Genomic DNA, 19,552 nt, shown 5'->3' on the forward strand with positions numbered 1-19,552 from the left:
CATCAAACTGGAAATGCAATTAAAATGTGCTTGGCTTGAAGACAACAAAGCCACCCAGGGCACAGTGCCCTGCACCGTTTATCATCAATTATCCTGAAACAGGTTTGGCCAGGAACATTCCCCTGCTTGAGATACAGGAGACCATTACTGCAATTTTCAGGTGGGTGCCACAGACATCATAACAGACAAATCGCTGACTGGAGGCAGCTCAGAGCTGTCAGTTCTTTCATCTCTTGTCTTGGCCATACCCTGATAACTTCACAAAGATTTTCCTCCAGAGAATAACCACACACGTCTTGCAACACATGCTTTCAGAAGGGCAATATACCACTATACAGTGGCTTACTCTAAAAATGGAAAGCTGTGTTTAACTCCAGTCTGTCTAGAACTGCATGTGAAGCAAGAATCTATTTTTTCCAGACCTGACTAACTAGATAAAATTTTACTCTTGGAAGGAAAACATGTCACAGACAGATCTTTTCACTAGTGGCAGAAACAAGGTCATTAGCTGAACACTGCTTAACTTGCTCCCAGAAGGATGGAGGAACTTGCAGTGGATATGGTGAACACCCATATCCATACACAGGCATTAAATAGGAAGCTCCATCCTGCCAAGCACCAATAACTTCCTTCCCTGGCCAGGTCCATCCTCTTCCCAAGTAGTTCATAGGAGAGGTTGCTCCCTAAGAGCTTCAGCTTCAAGTCCTGAGTGACCTGGATCCTCTAGGGCCACACAGGAATTTCTCTAATGAACTAAGCAATCAAATCTCTCATAGCAGTTCCAAACCACTTTTTCCACAAATCAACCACAAAGGAACTTAAAGAAACACAGGGAAGGTATTTGTGGTTTTAAGGACCAAAACTAAGGCTCCTTTGCAGTCACAATTCTTAACAAAATGTATTGACACTTATTCTACATTTTTCCTGAACTAGAACAACATAAGATTAAACTCTTAACAAAGAGATCATTAAAAAAAGTAGGAGCTGGCAGAACATAGCTAAATGACAAGAACCACTGCTCTGGATTAGTGATAGTTAATCTAAAACATGGAGGGAAAAAAAAGCAAAAAGTCTTAGAGAATTTGATCTTGCAAGTTACAACAATCTATATATACACATGGTTTACAAACCAAGCAATTTATTCCAAGAATAGAAATGAAATATGGGTCACTTCTGGATTCTTAATCAAAAGACTGTAGTATTTCTGTTAGCAGACTTAATCTGGGATTCAATTTATTCAGACCAAGTGATCAATCTGGAACCAAACAGAAAGCTTCTCCCATGCTGTGCACAGCCCTGCCAGAAGCTGCGTGGTGACAATCTTAACTTACATTTATCAAGACCTCAGGCAGTAGATTTCATTAGAAAAAAATTAGGAGCAAGACGCAGGATTAGTGTAAACTACAGCTTTGCTGTAGAAGTAAGAACCATTGAAAGATGAAAAAAAGTTCAAGATAGCTGTCTCACTTGGTTTCCAAGGAAAGGTCTCAAGTTTAGGCTGTATTTTTAAGGCAACTGGCACAACATTGAATAAAAATATATGGACAGGTGCTAATAAAGCACAACATGAAATAAAGTAGAGAAGGGCTATTTCCTTCAAGGACCTGAAGAGAGACTAGAACAATTTAATAGCTTTCCCCAGTTCTGCACACTTTGCTTCCATTTCTACACATCTTGATAAAAATGAGACGCCCAGTGAGCCTCTGTTCCCAGTACACAATCCTCATCCTCAGCAGGGGGAAAACACCACTCACACTGATCATCAGGGCAGCTACACCCTCCCTGATCTCAGGTGGGAAAACACCACTCACACTGATCATCAGGGCAGCTACACCCTCCCTGATCTCAGGTGGGAAAACACCACTCACACTGATCATCAGGGCAGCTACACCCTCCCTGATCTCCATCCCAGCTCATCCCAGCCTGGCTCCTGCTGCCATGCAATTCCTTGGTCTCAGCTAAGAATCAGCAAGGACAAACTTTTCAGTCAAAAGCCCAAATGGCAATAAAACAAGAGGAGGCAGGAGAGTGGCAAAGTCATCTGTCAAAAGTGTGACACCCAGGGAAAGTGAAGGGGCTCCATGTGACCTAGTGCTGTGCTATGAACTTGTATGCTCTGTCTCTAAATAAAAATATAGAAATACCATCACTCCTTTTACTGACAATACTGATTGTTTAGCACCTTCCACCACCCCACAGGCTCCAGGAATATTTTGGAAAATTTCAACAGCATAATGGGATGCATCCAGAGGAACATTTCCTCTGAGGAAATGCACACACACTGCTAATGAAAGCAAATTAACTGGGGGAAGTGTGTGTCTATGTGGGAGGGGAATATATTGTTTTCACCACCACTGCTGAAGATTCTCATTCTCCTAGCAAGAACAGAACTGCTTGCAAACCAGCCACCCCCTTTGACTGAAACTTTCTCAGCTCTAGCCTGAAAAGGCCCCCTGTGGTCCCCTTCACATGGCTACAGCACAGCCCCATTCAGACCCCTCTCCCACAGTAACAGCATTCCTGGCAAGCAGGCAGGCCCTTCTGGTCACATCTTGATGTTTTCTCAAATGTCAATTCAATCTCCCCTCGTGCAAAAAGAAAAAGAAAAGAAATGAGAAAAAAAAAAAAAAGGAAATAGTGGTTTTACTTGCCTGAACATCGAAGTCTGGAAGGAGGCGAGTGATAGCCTGTGAAGAGATTTGAAAGCATTAATGGAAGTAAGTTGGAGCTGTGGAAATCTGTGCTTGGGTATGTGTTCAAGCCCCCAGTTCTGCAGCTGAGAGCTCTCTCTGTCCATTCAATGAAAGCTCTTCTGACGAGCATCAAAATTCACCCAAGAGCTTTTAAACCCACTAATCTTCATGGAGAAATGAAAGCAGTAAAATACTAGATTACAGACCAGCAAAATGGAGGCCAAAAGCTGCCACATCCTCAGTTATTGTTAAATCTCTGAGCAATGCACTCACAAGGAGCAGTACAACTGAACTTCTGCATCACTTATTGTAGTCATGGGACAGCCAACAACCTCAGTCCTGCCTAGGGTGGGAAGTCTGAGTTCAAGAATGCACTGAACACTTGGAACTCAGTTAAGCAGTCATTACCGGGACTTGGTTACATGATGTGGAAGGTGGGAAGGGTCTTATTCTGGACAAAATTAATCTTTGCAGTGTTTGGGAAGCTGGCTGGACACAGAGAGGTGCATTCCACCCCGTCACCTGCCATAGCTGCTACTGACAATCTTCTGCACCTGTCAAGGGTGTCCACCAGGAAAGGAGTTAGGTGACAACCTCCCCACCTCCAACAGCCTACAAGGTCTATAGCTTCAAAGGAGGAAATGTCTTCTAGTTACCTCCTTTTTTGAAGGGAGAAGAAAGAAATCAAACTCTTATTTCCACTGGACAGAAAGAAAAGAGAGGGAAGAGCAGTCAAGCAAACAGTTTATGCTGCAAAGTGCAAAAGGTCAAAGCTTGAAAAATAATATTGAGACAAAAAGGACAGCTTAGAATCCTGGCAAGGAGGTCACTCAGGCTGAGAAGCCCAGATAAAGTAAGGACAGATGTCAGAAGCACCATAGCTGCTTTCTTAGGGACCCTCAAGCACTGCAGTACAACCTGTAATTCTCAGTTGTGACTTTTAGGCAAAGTCTTGGATGTGTAAACAACTACCTAAGATCTGACTGAGCAGAAATTATTTTGCACAGCCTCAGCTTTAGACAATACACTCTGTTTCACTCTTACTGTATTGCTGGTCTCATGATCTTTTAAACAAAACATTTCAGCCACTGTTGCTCCCGTGGGACCCAGGGCTGAAAGGAATAAGTGTATTTGGCAGCTGTACCAACAGCATGTGAAATAAGGGTGATCATTGCTCAGGAACAAGGTCTTGGCTGCAGCAGAAACCCAAGCACAAGAAGCCAGGACACAACTCCAGAGAGCCTCACCCAATAACCCACTCAAAACCAGTTCCCCTGTTCATCTCAATATGTGCTGAGCATCCTTCAGGGCAACCTTTTCCACTTCCTCAAAACACTTTAACATTTTTCATCTATGTTAAAATGGCCACAGAGGAAACCAAACTCTGTCCTAGTTTCCTCCATGCAGACAAAATTTAAGGTAACATCATGAACAAAAGCATATAGGGCTCCTTGTTAAGACTCCAACATTTAGCCTATGAGGTACTAAAACCCAGGAAGTTAAACAGTATTTTAGGGTATTTCTGAACTTTGAAGCAAAGATATTCCAGTACCAGCAGGACTTCTACTCAGATTCTCCTTTGCTTTGGTAGTTCTGAACAATATGGGCATTAAAAAGGGGTCTTAGTTTCTGAAAAGTTTGAGCACTGCATTCAGTGGTATCCAAACAAGCTCTGCTTTCATGCAAGGTCCTTGGCAAAGAGCTGTGTTTAAAGTTTCTCTAGCCATTTCACTGCAGTCACAAGTGGAAATTATTTTCTGAAGTGTTTACATAAAAGAGGGAGGGAATAAAAAAGAAAACAGTAGATAGAGCAATGAATTCTAGTGTATAAGACCAGAAAAAACCTAGCATATTTATATACATGATTGTCAAGAAAAAATGTCATTGGGAACAAGAGAAAAATCTTAGTTTTGTTTCTAGAAAACACTGAGATGTTTCTTCACATATTACAGTGAATTTTTGCCATGAACCTACCAAAGCACAGAGTATGGCTACCACTGAAGAATCAGCCAATGAATCCAGATGTTGTTGATAGTGTTTAAAAAAAGAAAAAAAAAAGTCCAATAAAGACTGGAAATAAAAGGCCAGGATGTTTCTGTGCTGCAACTCCAGTGGCTGCAACAGGCTGTGGGTTGCACACACCCAGCTGGCTGTAACTCATGGCTCAGTGCACTCAGCACAAGAAGGGGCTCAGCTCTACCTCTGGGCTCAGCTGTGCCCAAAGGAAATGTAAAGGCTCTGTCTGTGAGATGTAGCTGACAGAGCAAAGTCTGTCTAACACTGAGAAATGTGTAGCTGTAGAGGCATGTACATGAGACTGACCAATTGGCATCATTTGATACAGATAGAGGCACCCAGAGCTGTCATTACTCAGAGAAGAAAAAATGCCACCATCATATTAAAAGAACAAAACCAAACAAAAACAAATAATTCAGGTCAGTTTTGCATTATTTAAAAAAATAACCCAATGAACTATTCTTATCCTATCTCCAGTTTTTCTTTTCTTCTTCCATACAATATGTTCAAAGCAATCTAAGAACACGCATGCAGATCCAAAAGCAGTCCTGACAGAAAACACAGAAGCTCTAAAAAGCTTCAGATTAATTACCTCCTCCTTCTCCACCAGAGGTTTCACCTCTGCAAGGTGAGCATCCTGGAACTCTGTTGACATGGTCAGTAGCTGATATCTGCAAAGAGGAAAAGAGATTTGTTCTCAGCTTGCATCAAAGATTAAATACAGGAACAAGTAAAGATCCTGCTCCACCCAGCCCCCACAATGACCCACCCTTTCAGGTTATAGTTTAAAAGACCTCTGCTAGAAGATTATAAATCTCTTGTAAAATGCCTCCCTGGTTTATTTATATACACACTCCTGCACAATATGAGATTAAAGAAATACTAAGGCTGCAAGATCAAACAGAAGTTTGGCAGCTTCAAAGCAGGGAATGCTGGAGTAAACAGGGTAGGGACAGCAGAGAGAACCATGGAAACTGTCATTGCAAGGTAAAAGAAGACATAGCCAAATCTGCATGACTGCCTATTAAAATGTGCTTGAACAGTTGTTTCTGAAAACCTTTATTTTTCAGTGTGTGCAAGGCTCCCTCGCTATTCCCCAGAATTTTACAGTGTGAAAAATCAAACTGGACACACATTAGCATCTTTTTTATTGTCAGATTGATGTGCTCCATTCTTCAGGACAGATAAAAATCAGAGACTCCTTTAAGTGGACACCAACAAGGTTCATGCAATATTGCTTTTATCAAGACTGTCAAAGGAAGGAACAAGACTGCTGTACCCTGCTCTTGGACAGGACTGGCATTGTGATGTCCAGCCCTCAGCTGCAGGAAGCTTAACTGGGAACCCAGACACAGCAAAGCCCAGCAGAGGTGATTGCCAAGGCAAACAGAGTCACAGGTAATGGCTCAGGTGCAGAGCAGCTTCAGCATTTCTCCAGACTGGGAGTCATCTTCTCATTCCTTTGGCAAAGATAAGGGACCAGAGTCAGAGGGCTGCTCCCTGTGAGGCTCTAATGAATGACTAGGAGCAGTTCTCAAAAGAGATCCCAGAACTGCTGCAGCAGCAAATACAGAAGTCAAAGTCTTTTTATTACACATCCTTTAGTCTGCTGGAGAAATACATGTCATATGGGGTTTGGGCATCTTTAATAATAATTTCCAATTTTGTCCATCTACACAATTGTAAAACAAATTAAATATTTCCATTTAAAGAAAATTTTAGAATGGTCTCAAGTAAAGCATATGACTAAGTGTAATTAAAGCAAGCCAAAAGCCTGAAACATATTTAGGAATTATTGATTAAGTGTAACTGAACACATTTTAATTATTTTCTGAAAATAAGCATAGAAGTACAGAACACAATTTACATCGATTCTTTAAAGCATGATTCCCCATCTCCTGACTTAAATCTGACTTAAGCCCGTCATGCTGTCTACATAAATGACCTGATGGCTCAGGAAGGGCTGTGAAGCCTGCAGGAGCATTATTTTTCACTCTACCCCATGGGTCAACTCAGCGCACTTGTCCCTGGGCAAAGATGCTCTGGTGACAGTTTGCAGGACAGCTGCAAACTGCAGGTCAGGACAGCTGGATGCTGCAGAAAGCCACAAAGGGACACACTCAGACTAGAGGAGTTAATGCTGGAAAAACATGGGTGTCCATTCACATTCAAATAGCTTTGGACTTTAGGAACTCTTCTTGCTAGCTATGCAACTGGGGAGATTTTAGGTAAAAATTAGACTGTGGATTTTAAGTTTAGAGAAATTTTTCATTAATATTTTACACCACCAGTTGAGGCATGAAGACAGAACAAAAACTAACCCCACTGCCAGTGCTTTGTACTTCAAATTTACAAGATGACATCAGGGGTACTTTAACAATCAGGAGACTCAAGTGACTCTGATTCACCCTTTTCTCCAGGTTTTTCATTATGTTTTGCCCATTACAAATTTTAATTATAAAGAATAAGCAGGAAAAAAAAATTGCAAGATTTTGAAAAAATGCAAGAGACATTTTAGCAAACGTTACATGTTTTTGTGACGACAGCCTTCTATGTAGTCTGCCATTCTACATAGTGGGCCTTTGGACACAGCAGAGATGGAAAAATAAATGCTGTTGCAATATTTGGAGGTTGAAATATTCATATGCAATTGCACCTAAGAGCTTTCTTTTTTAATTCAGCAAGTTCTGTTAAGACAATTACCTTAATATTGCACCAAATTCTGCAATAGGGATTAGAAGCACAGGAGATTTTTCTATGGTTTGCCCAAAGGTGAGGAGAGTAAGAAGGCAGGTCCCTGCAGTTTTCCAGTAAGAAGTGGCTCAGGGAACAAAGCCACAGCCACTGTTTGTGGAATAGAGCTGTTTACATGGGGTAGTTCTGGATTTTCAGGGACTCAGAGCATTGACTACAAATGAGCAAAAAAACTGCGCCAAAAAAGAACAAGATGGATGCTTTTTATAGCCTTAAAAACAATCCTGTTTTCACAATAGTTCAAAGTTGCTGCTCTGTGTTTCCGAAAGAGCCGGCATTAGGAAGTGCTGACCAGCAGATTGCATGACTGCCACCAAGCTTGCTGAACAAAAGCCCTACCTTCACCAAGCTCTCACTTTTGGAAAGACACCATATCTTGGAGCCACAGTGTTTTCAGATCAGACATTTCCAAGCTCTGGGTTTTCCTTCTGTGCATCAGGAATACCTGAAACATTCCTAGCGAGCGGCAACCTTGCGTCTAGGCGGGATAACAACATGCTGTTTGTTCACAAGAGCTGCCAAACAAAGCCCTGCTATCTGACAGCACTGTAAAAAACATCTTCTTTTCTAAGGAGAAAGATGGGGAAGTGGCTTTGTACCACCCTTGTTCAGCACAAATTTTATACTTTCTAAATAGGTGCTTTGTGCTGCCCTCTGTTATGTGACAGGGCAGCTCAAAGCTAATGTAGCTGCATAACTCTCCTAAATAGATAACCATACAAGCATCCCTTTATGCACATTTCAAAGCACTTCCCTCACAGATGCCTTCCAAAGACAAAGTTCATTTATATCTGGAAGCAATAGTGTAAAGTTGCCAACTTGGAGAAAAACAACCTTTTTTCACTCTGCTTGGCCAGTTCAGGCTGCTGAGAGGTCCCAAGTTCTCCTCTCCAGGACAAGCCACTTCCACCAAGTGGCCACCCTGTACCCAGGTACCTGTCTTAAAACAATTATACTTCTGAGAGAAAACTAAATGTTTAAAACACTTCTGAGGTGGCAAAATGCTTTCATTTCGATTGCACATCTACCTTTGCCAAGTACTAAGGCATCAAACTCTACGAAGCAAGGAAGGTGTGGGGTAGGATAAAGTCATCTGTGTTGGCTAATTTCGTTCAGAGGCTTTTCTACACCCCTTCCAACCCAAAACCACTGCAGCAACTGGCCAGTAGCTCAGGAATTACTATCAGGAGCCTGATTATTTTGATATTAAAAGTTCAGAATATATCCCCTCTCCCTCTGTGTCATTGCTGGAGGGACTGCTGCAGCCTTGTTTTGGTTAGCAGAAGGTACAGGATAAATGTGCAGCCTGGCTTTGCATAACAGAGACCCCAGGAAAGTGGCTGAGAAGGCACCCATCAGGCCATCCTCAGACCCCAGCAATCATAAATACCAAACATCAGATAATATGCACGTGTGTGACCAAATTCCTTTCAAGCACAGAAGCAAAACAAGTTCCAAGACCTCCCATTTCAAACTTCCAACTTCTGGAAGCACGTGCAGGGCTGTCCAAGCTTGTGCCATGGGGTGCATAATCAAACACAATGGCCTCACATCCATGAAGGGCTTGGGGGGACTGCTACCAGCTCTTCTGCATTCCTCTGCCCTCACACCCAACCATTTTTCATCTATGTGCCATCACAGAAAACACAGAGCAACAAAAAGCTCTTGCCTCAGTTTCATAACGAAGGGAATTTCCTCAAAAATTGCTTGTTTAAACACTGGCAGCAGAGATTATTCTCCTTTTGAGTACTGATGTGTAGAAGGGTAACCAGAGCATCTTGATGGCATTTTCATCTCTGCAGGCTGAGCAAGCAGGAGGGACAGCAACCACTTTGCAAGTGGGATTAAACACTCATGAGCATCTAATGGCAAAAAGGGAAACAGCTGTGGGCACTCAGACTCCCAGCTCCCAAGAACTGGTGTTGTTCTCTTTGGAGAGAGAGGGACCATGTGAAACTTGTGCTGCAGAACCACAGGTGAAAGGTGTTTCCAAGGCAGTCACATCATTCTGCCCTTTATCCCTTGAAAACTATGGGTGTCTTCTGCACTGTCACCAAAGAAGAGGAAGAACAGGGGTGGTGGAGGTTTTGTGCACCTGTAGCAGCTCCCAGAACAATTATGCAAGAATGAGACAAGAATGGAGAGAGCTGAAATGTCTCCAAAGCTCTGAAAAAGTTAATTGGCAAATATCCACATAAAAAAAAAAAACAAAAAAAAAAAAAAACCCAAAACAAACTAATCTCAGGCATCTGACAATGAGAGAAAGTTACTGCAATGCTCAAACAGCCTTTGAACCTTCCACGGTCAATTAGATCTCTTCCAGTCATTAACAGTAAATGCTGTAAACTTGTCTGACTGGCCTAACATAAACATGGCTACTGCAAACTGGAGGCAATCTTGAAAAAAAACCAAAAAAACCCCACCAAAACCTAGCCTCCACTAAGCAGAGACTACACAGAGATAAGTGGACAGCAAGACAAGACAGTTCACAGCACCCATGTGTGGTTTTTGGGACAGAATGCATTTTTAAGTGCAGTTTATATCTCAGGTATTTCTTTTATATCAAAGTTGACAAATTTAATCTTCCTGTTTGTGAACCAAATGATTCATTTGCAAGCATCCAAAGAGTTCATGCATAAGCATCTGCCCTCGCTCTGCCCTGTTTAAACTCCTCTTTGTTACAGGCCTTGCATCACGAGGTCCTTTGTGCTCAGTTACTGCTTTTCTCTGCCATCGTTCCACACAATAAATTATGAAAGAGGTTTTACAGCAGTTCCTCCTCTTTTAAAAAGGCAAATTACTTTTGATATTTAAGTAGGATCTGAACAAACATTTTGAGCAGGAAGTGTCAAAGTTGAAGACGCTCAACTACCTGGGACTCCCCGGGCTTCCTTAGCCTCCGGTTACACATTATCTCAATTTGCAACTAAAAGTTAATAACCTGAGACAAAGTTTCAAAGCAGAGCCCTTAAATAGCCTGAAGTTTCAAATGAGAAAAGGTCAGGAATGAAAGCATTAAACCAAGTATTATCAGGGAACTGAAACAGTTCTGCTGCCTGGTGGCCTCCAGTTCCCAGGTGTGATAGGTGTTCATAGGTGATAACAGTCCTGGGAGCTCTATCACCTTGCTATCTTCAAGCACAGTACACTGCTGATACTCAACCTCATTTCTTTTTTCCAACCATTTTACTTTTATTTTCTTTCAACCCTCTTTGTGAGTTACTCCACCAGCACGTTTCCATGAAGGCTCTAGTTGAAAATGAGAGCTGGCATCCAAGGGAAAAAATCCCCAAGTGTGGGTTGTTAGGAGGATAATGTAGCATAACAGTGATTTTTTTTTTCAACCCAAAAAACCAAGAAGAGCCTTAAGTTTTAACCATTTTTAAGTTTACATTTATGCTATGTGCTAATCAATCTGATTAGGAAATCAAAGCCTTTCAGCCAAGAACTCAAGCCCTGTGCCAAGGAACAACTGGGTGAAGCTGCAGGAACAGAGCCAGCAGCTGACCCAGCACAAAGGCACAGCTGGGGGGCCACAGCATCCCCCCAGCCCCACCTGCCAGCAGCTGGGACACTGCTGCAGTGAGGGAGGAGATCCCCAGGCTCAGCTCCACCACACCTCCCCTGGCTCATCTCCTCTCATGCCACTGTCCCCAGTGCCCGAGGGACAGAGCTCAGCTGTGGCCACTCTGGGATCAGACACAGCCCTGAAACTGCCAGTCCCTCACACCAGGGGCTGGTCACCACCCATGAACCCTGCTGGCAGCTGCACATGGAGAGCAGCACCAAAACACAGGGAGCTGGAAGCAGCCTCTGCCTACCCCACAGCTGTTGAGCAAGAAGCTGTTGCAATGTAGCTTGCACAACCCTCTCTGTGGGATGGCATGAAGAATGTTCCTTAGAAAGCTTGAGGTCCTCCTCTGTTCCACAGGAGTAGAAGCTGGCTGTGGGAAGGGTTGGTGAGCTGGCCAAAGGACACCCCCTGCTGTCCCCATCACCACTTTGTACCCCTGCTGTGTACCCCCTCCCAGTATAATGAACAGCTCTCTCTTCCTAGCTGGTGGGGAAATGGAAAGATTTCAATGCCTTAGGACTTTTTTCTATTGTAGCAATCCCAAATGTTACCTACACTGCAACATCACAGCTCCATGAGGGACAGATTACAAACCCTAATGCAGTTCTCAAAAATTCATATTTACCTGAAACTGCCTCGGGTCACAGCTCTGTGACAAGTGCTTCTGTCTGAAAATGCAAAGTTCAAGGCCAGGCTGGATGGGGCTTTGAGCAACCTCACCTAATGGAAGAAAGGGTTGGAACTAGATCTCTAAACAAGACAGATCTGCCCGTTCACTCTGGTGCCAGTGTTGTGCTTTATCTTTAAAGGGCTCCAGGCCATGGGTGGCAGCACTGGAGGGTGGAAAGGATGAACAGCAATCAGCTGCTTTCCCAGGCTTTGTTTCCTTACACCCACCCTGCCAGCCAACCTGTCCCTTCCATCCCCCAGCACCCTCCTCTGCATCCATCCCACTGCTCCTTCCACTGACCACACCCCAGGGTCTGAAACAAAGATTAAAGTGATGCACTGACCACACCCCAGGGTCTGAAACAAAGATTAAAGGTGATGCACTGACACAGGACCTGACACCTACTCTCCACAACACTGGGGTGTTGGGCTCTGGGGGCAGGGGAAATAACAGAGATGTTATGAGGGGGCAGAGGTGGATTAGGCATTTCATAACATGGAAGATGCAGCTCCTGCCACAAAGATTGCAGTCTAATCAGACAAGAAAAAAGCCATTGTTCCTGCAGCTCACCAGTGTCAGGACATGCTCCCTGCCCCCTCCTATTCTCAATCTGCCATGCTTTAACAGCCCAGAGCTGCTGCCCAGCTGCAGCCGCTGCAACAAGTGGGTGGTGCTGTCAAAGTTAAAGGCAAAAACATACTGAGATTATTCCAGAAGGCAGAGGCTCACCGTATACTCAGAGATGAGGAATGTTGTCTGGCTCTCTAGGTTGCACCCTCACAAGATTATAGTGGATTATTTTTATATGTTTTGCATTTTCCCATTGGTGTTGCAATGATGAGGACTTAAGTTACAAAGTATCACAGCTAAGGTTGATGATGTTTCTTAATTTACATTTATTCATGAGGTTGTACTATACAGGTTGCAGCTTCTGAGTACATAGATGACTTGTTCTACCACCTATTAAAATTGCTTGGTCATTGCTATTACAAGTTCTTTCTAACTCCTGCCAAAATGTCTGGGCTGAAGTTTTCCATGATGAGTGCATGAGGGTATTTGCTTGTTTGTTGAGCAGAAAAGTATAATTTATGGATATTATTCTGTTCCCATGCATAGCCAGTTCCCTTTTCTAGGACGAACTTTAGCCTTCTAGAGCTTAATCTGAACTCAAACTTTGCACAAATGGCCATTGTGTTAAGACATATCTTTCATTCTTCCCAAGCAAGTCCCTTTATAAAATTACCCAAATGTAAGCATTTTCACATGCTGAATTACGTGGGACTACATCTGGGCAAAAGTCTTTCACTGCCTGCAAGCATCAGCACCCAAATATACAATATGATCTTCCCAAGGGCTGAGCACACAGCCTGTACCACAACAGGTGGCACAGGTGAGGAAGTGTCTAAATCAGCACCATCCAGCACTAGAATATTCCTTGCTTATCAAAACAAGCCCTTTAAAATCCTTCAAAGTGGGCAAAAGGCAATTCACCATCCTCTGCTGACTTATTTCAAATCCTTACACATCTACACTCCAGGTTAGTGCCTATCACAGGCAGAGAACTTTGTTATCACTTTCCAAGCTGTGTTTACAAGAAGGGTTGGAGTCATACATATCCAAGCTTTTATATAGTATTGGGATTTCATGTGCAACTTCATAAAATTCATAGTGTTTCAGATGGGAAAAAATGTGATGCTCTTAAACTGAATCATCTAGGAAAGAAAATATAAAAGGTCATCATAAAATTCTGCAGTGCTTCTACTGCACAATTAATCCCATAGCCCAAAAAGCCACAACTTTGTCAAAGGATAAAAATAAATCTTAAAATTCAGCAGGGATATGTTACAGTACGTGCAAAGCATGTTTAGAGCACTGCAGAACTATGGCAGCAGGAAAGTGACATCATGAGTTTGACAAGGTGCACACGAGCTTCCTGAAGGAAGCAACCCAAAAACCCACAGCAGGAGCAATCCTTCCTTCCTTGAACACTGCATTTCCCATTTGGATGTCTATTTACTGCGTTCACAAATAAAAGTTCCTTTGGAAGTTGCATCCTACTTTGCTGATTACTCTTCCATTACAGATTATGCCTACCAGCAAACACACTACCAGATTTTTTGCCACATTGCCTCCACCTACAGAGTCTTCATGAGGTCATTAGAGTTTAAGATCCTTATTAATTAGTTTGTGCTTCCTAAAATTCAGAATTTCTTAAATTCAGGCTATAAGAAAAGCCAGGCTGTAAGAGTGGTGAAGTGGCAAAGACAGAAAAACCACACACACACAAAACACACAAGAATGGTTGAAAGCAAATGGAAAGATTTGTTTTGCAGTGAGTTGGGTTTTCATGCTGCCCTAAGTCCTAATGTTTGGTGTTTCCACTAATTTCTGCATCATCTGTACAGGTCTAGCAGATTGGCCCTACACATCCATGGTAGAAAATAAGCTGAAAAAGCTATACTTTCAAAGCTATACTTAGGTCAGGCAGGAAGCAGCCACTTGATGGCTTTGAAAAGTAGTGAATAACCAGTTCTAAAAACAGGTCTTGAAAAGGGAGAAAAGGTAACTTCCAGCTACCAAGAGAAAAACCTTGACAGATGGAAAAGATATATTAAAATTTTGACAACTAACTGAAAGGAAGCAGCCCCAAACCCAGAAGAAACATAGGAAACGTGATCAGCCACACAAAATAAGAGCAGCAAAACTGACACACATCCTGCTTAGTACAAAGACATATAGCTGTGGAAAATTTCCTCAGCACAGGCAGTCCAGCTGTGCATCAGCAAGCACACCATGGAACACCTCTGCATGGTGAACACCCCCTCTGACAACAAACTCCTGGGCATTATCCAAAGGCAACACTCTCTTGCCAGCTGGGAAACAAAATAGGCCTGAACCTGCAGCAGCCTTGAGACAAAAGTAAAACTAAACTCATCTCCCTCATCATCCAAGATACGAGCTTGCACGTTTAAGTCTGACACTTGGACAATTCAGGCTTTACTTTTTTCTATACTCCACACTTGCTGTTCTGGATTAAATGCCAAATAATGGTACTGATTCCCATGGACTCCCAGTACTGGGATTAATTATGTCATAATAACAATTCAGTGATATGTGAACACATTCAGGAAAAGCTCTAAATGGCTCCTTACTGCTGCTTAAAAACCACAGCCAAAGGAAATTACCAGTAGGGATTACCTCCCACTAGCTGTCCCTCACTGAAGTCACCCAGAGCTCTGGAAGTGACACAGATGGGGAAAAAAGCTGCCACCATTTGATAGAAACACCAAGTTCAATAGCCATTATATTCACAGCCATTGATTTCCAAGATGTCTAACCCAGATTTTAGTCATCCATAGGAACACACACCACTGAACCTGAAAATGGGTTTGCCTTATTCTTGGTCTGAAACAGTTGCAGAATATTTCCCCTAACTTTCCAGTAGTAGCAAGTAATTTACTTGGAACTTTTGGGACAAAGCTTTCAACAGAAGGCAGAGGGGTAACTGCAACTCCTGGACCTGAGCAACCTGATCTAGTGGGTGGCATCCCTGCCTATGGCAGAGGGGGTGGAACTAGAGGGTTTTTAAGGTCCCTTCCAACACAAGCCCTTTGTGATTTTAAGATGAGCTACTGAACCTGGAGATCAGCCCACACCTAACTGTCCAGAGGAATTCTCCATAGTGGTAGCTTCAGGGACAGGACCATCCTGCTTTAGGCAAACATTCAAATTCACACCTACAGCTGAAGCCAAAGGCAGTCTCTAAGTGCAGTGTCATCTTTTTAGCAACACAGTGACAGAAAAAATTGGGATCTTCTTTACTTCTGTATTTCTAAGTACTGTGACTGAACTTGAAAGTTAGACCTAATAAGTCATCTGAAAGTCTGTCTTCATCTCCAGAACCAGTATTACATCCTTGTTATGCTAAGCAGTTGCATTGCCTGTATATGGGAAGGTTTTCCATGGCACCTAGCAGAAGTCACTCGTGTTGTGCATTGCTGTGACTGAGCTGCTCCAGGCCATTGCTTGCCCAGGCTCTGCTCTCCCTGACAGCAAACAGGGCTTTGCTGCCTTAAGCTTCCAGCTGTGCACATGATGTAAACATTGCTGATCCACCACAATTAGAATTTGTATTATTTTTGAGCGTCTCGCAGTTCCTGCTCATGTTCTGAAGAGCTTCAAGGCAGCTTCACCCCTTCCGTATTTTTTCTTTTACTCTTTGTCTATTTTGAGACAATAAAAGCAGGAAATGCCTCATTACATATATGATCTATGTTTTGTGCTCTAATGAGGTAAGTGAAAAAACAGTATTTTCTGTGGGAAGCTAGAAGTTTTCAAAATCTCTTAAGCTGGTCATGAGAAGTTTTATGTTGCACTTCAGTCAAAGAAATTAATCACTTAGGCTTAAAAATCTGAATCAAAGAATTTTTCTCCCAACACTTCACTGCTAATCTCACCTGAACTACAAGAGCAAATGACTTAATTACCTTATAATTACCTCTAAGGATCAGGTTCCCTTGCCAAAGTGTTCCAAAAGGTGCCCTGTAATCTCCCCATGTAATTGTCCTAGTCCAAAAAGGAATATCCAAAGAGCAGAGTACCTCCCATTGGAGGAAAGGCAATAGGGGAATCCTGCTGGTTTTACTGAGAATTCATACAATCTACCCAGATGGTCTGCCACAGTTTTAGTGTTCCTTTTATTTTGGCAAGAATAAAAAAGCCATTGTGGAAGCCACACACTGAAAACCTTAAGAGTTTTTTTGCTGGTAGCCCAGGTGCTGGTTCCCAAACACAGCCAGTGCTTGTGGCAGCCCTCCCTCAGCAGAGGGTGACACTTCTTTGGCTGTTGCCTAATTCTCTGGACACCTGACACTTTGACATCTCTATCTCACTGTCATCTTGGTAGAGAGGCCAATGAATGCAGGAAATTAGCACACAAACCCTTCTTTCTAAGGGAAACAAATGCAAACCCTAGCTTGTCTAGACTCTTCCCTGGTTCAAAGTCAGTCACTTTGCAGTGCCCATTCTCAGGGGAAGAGCTCATCTCCTTACAAGAGTGTGTAATGACAGGACAAGGGGGAATGGCTGTAAACTGAAAGAAGGTCCATTTTAGCTGGATATTGGGAAGAAATTCTTCACTGTGAGGGTGCTGAGGCATTGCTCAGAGAAGCTGTGGATGCTTCATCCCTGAAAGTGTTCAAGGCCAGGCTGGATGGGGCTTTGAGCAACCTGGTCTAGTTGAAGGTGTTCTTGTCCATGGCAGGGGAGTTGCAATAGATATTCTTTCAACAAAAACCATTCTGTGATCTCACAGTTCAGTACTTGTAGAAATGTTCAAAGTTTCTAAAGTTGAAATCAAATCCATTCAGTTTTCTGCTGCACAAGGAACTCAGACTCAGAAGCTGAGGCCTTCCAGGTACCCAAACCATTATGCTGTGGCATCTGTTCAGTTTTTACTGAAAAATATTAGGTGTGAAAGCCAAACCCTAAGGAGTCCATCATTACTACATTAAAACCTGCTTTAACTGCATCTGTGTTTTCCATATCAAAACACACACCGGGTCCTCCTGAACACATTCGTGAGTTACTCTTCTTTGAGGGCCTGGGACTCATTAGTACTCTGGGAACTGTATAGGCCTTTAAGAATCACTATTTGTTCTGCATCTACTCTGAGCTTTAGCATTTCGTCCAAAGTCATTAAATTCTTGCTGTGCACAGAACATCATACAGCATTAGCTGCCTGCTGTTTACTCAAGTGCCTGTGATAAAAACACAGTTATTCTATGCCAAACTACATTAGACCATTAGACTCTGGTTAAAAGACCACAAAATTAAAATAAACAGGAAAGAAATACCCACACACAAAAAACCCTAATGAAAATACCAAAAATGAACCAAAACAGAAAAAGCCCCCCCTCAAAAAAAAAAACCAACAAAAACCAAAAACCCAAAACACCCAAAAAACCAAAACACAAAAACCAACCACTAAATATGTTCCCAGAGCCAAGTTCAAAGTGCACTGCTTAATGCCAGTGGCTGAAGTTTTGATGTAAATTATACCTGCAACAGCCAAGGCTAAAAACACCAAGGCAGGCTTCTCAGATGTTTGCCTGAAGCACTTGATAGCTCCTCCTTACAGGTTATTTCCATTGCTTGCCCTCAACAGTGAGTTTTGCAGCAGTTGTGTATCTTTGACACACTTTGATACACAACAAAAAAAGTTGATAAAAAGCCAGAAGAAAGCAAAACAATCAAAACACTATGCAGAGAACCTGGATAGAAAGCTTCAGGTTGTCTTTGACCTCTTCTATGCCATTACAAGTTCACTTTCTAGGTTCAAAATACAGTTCCTATTTAAACCAGAGAAATAAAATACTCAAAACAATGTAGGTGAGAAATATTTCTATCTGCAGTCCTGTTTGGGGATGGGGTGCCAGGCAGGGCGCTGTGATCTTTGTGAAACAGAGGGTTATACAGTGAGCAATGCCATCTTGCACGTGTTTCATAGGAAAACTGAACGATGATGAAAAAGCATCAGCCAAAACCTCCTCCTTATCAGAAGTGCAATCCCTCATTTCACCAAGCCCAGTGCGTGGCTCCATCGCACACACTCTCACTCCCTTCAGGGGCTCTGAGCCCGGCAGTGCCTGGAGCAGGGGTGGCGAACTGTGCCTGTCACCACACACGGTGACAACAGCCCCGCCGAGACACAGAGCGGACCCCGGGCCGCGCTGTCCGGCGCTCCAAACCCAGCACAGAACTGCGAGAGCAGAGAAACACGAGCAATCACCACTGGTCAACTTCCTTAGAGAAAGTACGTGCCTTGGCTTCACAGCTGTTTTCCAGCCCAGCCCAGCCCATCCCGCTGCTCCCTACCCGGGAGCCCGGACCCCGGCAGCAGCATCCCACAGCCGCTCCCGGGAAGGGCCGGGGTCCGGCTGGGGGCACCGAGCCGCTGAGAGCCGCCCGCTGCCCGGGCAAAGCCCTGCCCGGAGCCACGGGGAGAGGGATTCTGTTCCAGGAAAAAGCAGGAGGGTGATGCAAGGATGCGCGCTCGAGGGGACCGCGAGGGTGGGTGGAAAGACGGATGGAAAGACGGATGGAAAGACGGATGGAAAGACGGATGGGACTCCCTCACCTGCAGCTGTCCCTGCGCCGCTGCCGCTGCCGCCTCGCGCTCCGGTGGCCGCCCGCAGCCCGGGGTGCATTTATAGCCCCTGCCCCGCCCGCCGGGCGGTGCCGCCGCCGCCGCCACCGGCTCCGCCCGCCCCGCTCGCCCCGCCGGCCGCGGTCGCTGCGCCCTCGTGCCCGGCCTGATGGGGAGCCCGAGTATCGGCAGGGAGCCCCAGTATGAGCAGGGAGCCCCCGATATCATCAGGGAGCCCCGACACCCACCGCAAGCCCGACAGCCCCTCCCTGGCCCCGGCGGAGGAGGCTCAGCGCTGACATCGCGCTCCCGGCGGGCTGGAGAGCCGCGTCCCGCTTCCCCCGTTAGCCGGGGCTTCCAGCAGTTCGGCGAGGAGAAGGGAATGTGTGCAAGAGCTTGCCCAAGGACCGACCATCCGCCTTGGGAAAGGCTGAGCTGAGTGGCGACAGCGGTGACCTGGCACAGGTGGTCTTGGCAAAGTCCTGCGGATATACTTCTGTGTGATATAAAGTCTATTTACCAGAGTTGCAGAATCTTATGCTCACACATTAAAATGATCATTAGGAAGGAACTGTGATTGCAGGAGGGAAATAATGCTTTTGCACATTTCTGGTGAAGTTGAGGATGCAGCCGGTGCTGCAAGTGCTGGGTGAGTTTCCCAGTGAACAGCCCTTTGGCAAGAAGAGCAGCTAATCGTT

At 44.0% G+C, this 19,552-nt stretch overlaps 1 protein-coding gene across 2 annotated transcripts in view; it reads right to left on the minus strand.

Moving 5' to 3' along the window:
* The window catches only part of NDRG1 (N-myc downstream regulated 1), a 40,504-nt gene extending 21,592 nt beyond the window's left edge, over positions 1-18,912 (minus strand). Inside the window, exons 1-3 of one of the 2 annotated variants that reach the window (XM_030943356.1) lie at positions 18,846-18,912; positions 5,302-5,380; positions 2,652-2,687 (exon numbers count right to left, since the gene is read on the minus strand). In XM_030943356.1, the coding sequence (XP_030799216.1) occupies positions 2,652-2,687; positions 5,302-5,364 (99 nt within the window). In that variant the 5' untranslated portion in view covers positions 5,365-5,380; positions 18,846-18,912. Of the gene's footprint in view, positions 1-2,651; positions 2,688-5,301; positions 5,381-11,662; positions 11,675-18,845 lie in introns of those variants that run through there. The other variant, XM_030943357.1, reaches the window with a different exon arrangement.
* Between the last annotated feature and the right edge of the window lie 640 nt (positions 18,913-19,552).

The sequence above is a fragment of the Camarhynchus parvulus genome, chromosome 2 (genome assembly GCF_901933205.1).
Source record: "Camarhynchus parvulus chromosome 2, STF_HiC, whole genome shotgun sequence".
In the NCBI taxonomy this organism is placed as follows: domain Eukaryota; kingdom Metazoa; phylum Chordata; class Aves; order Passeriformes; family Thraupidae; genus Camarhynchus; species Camarhynchus parvulus.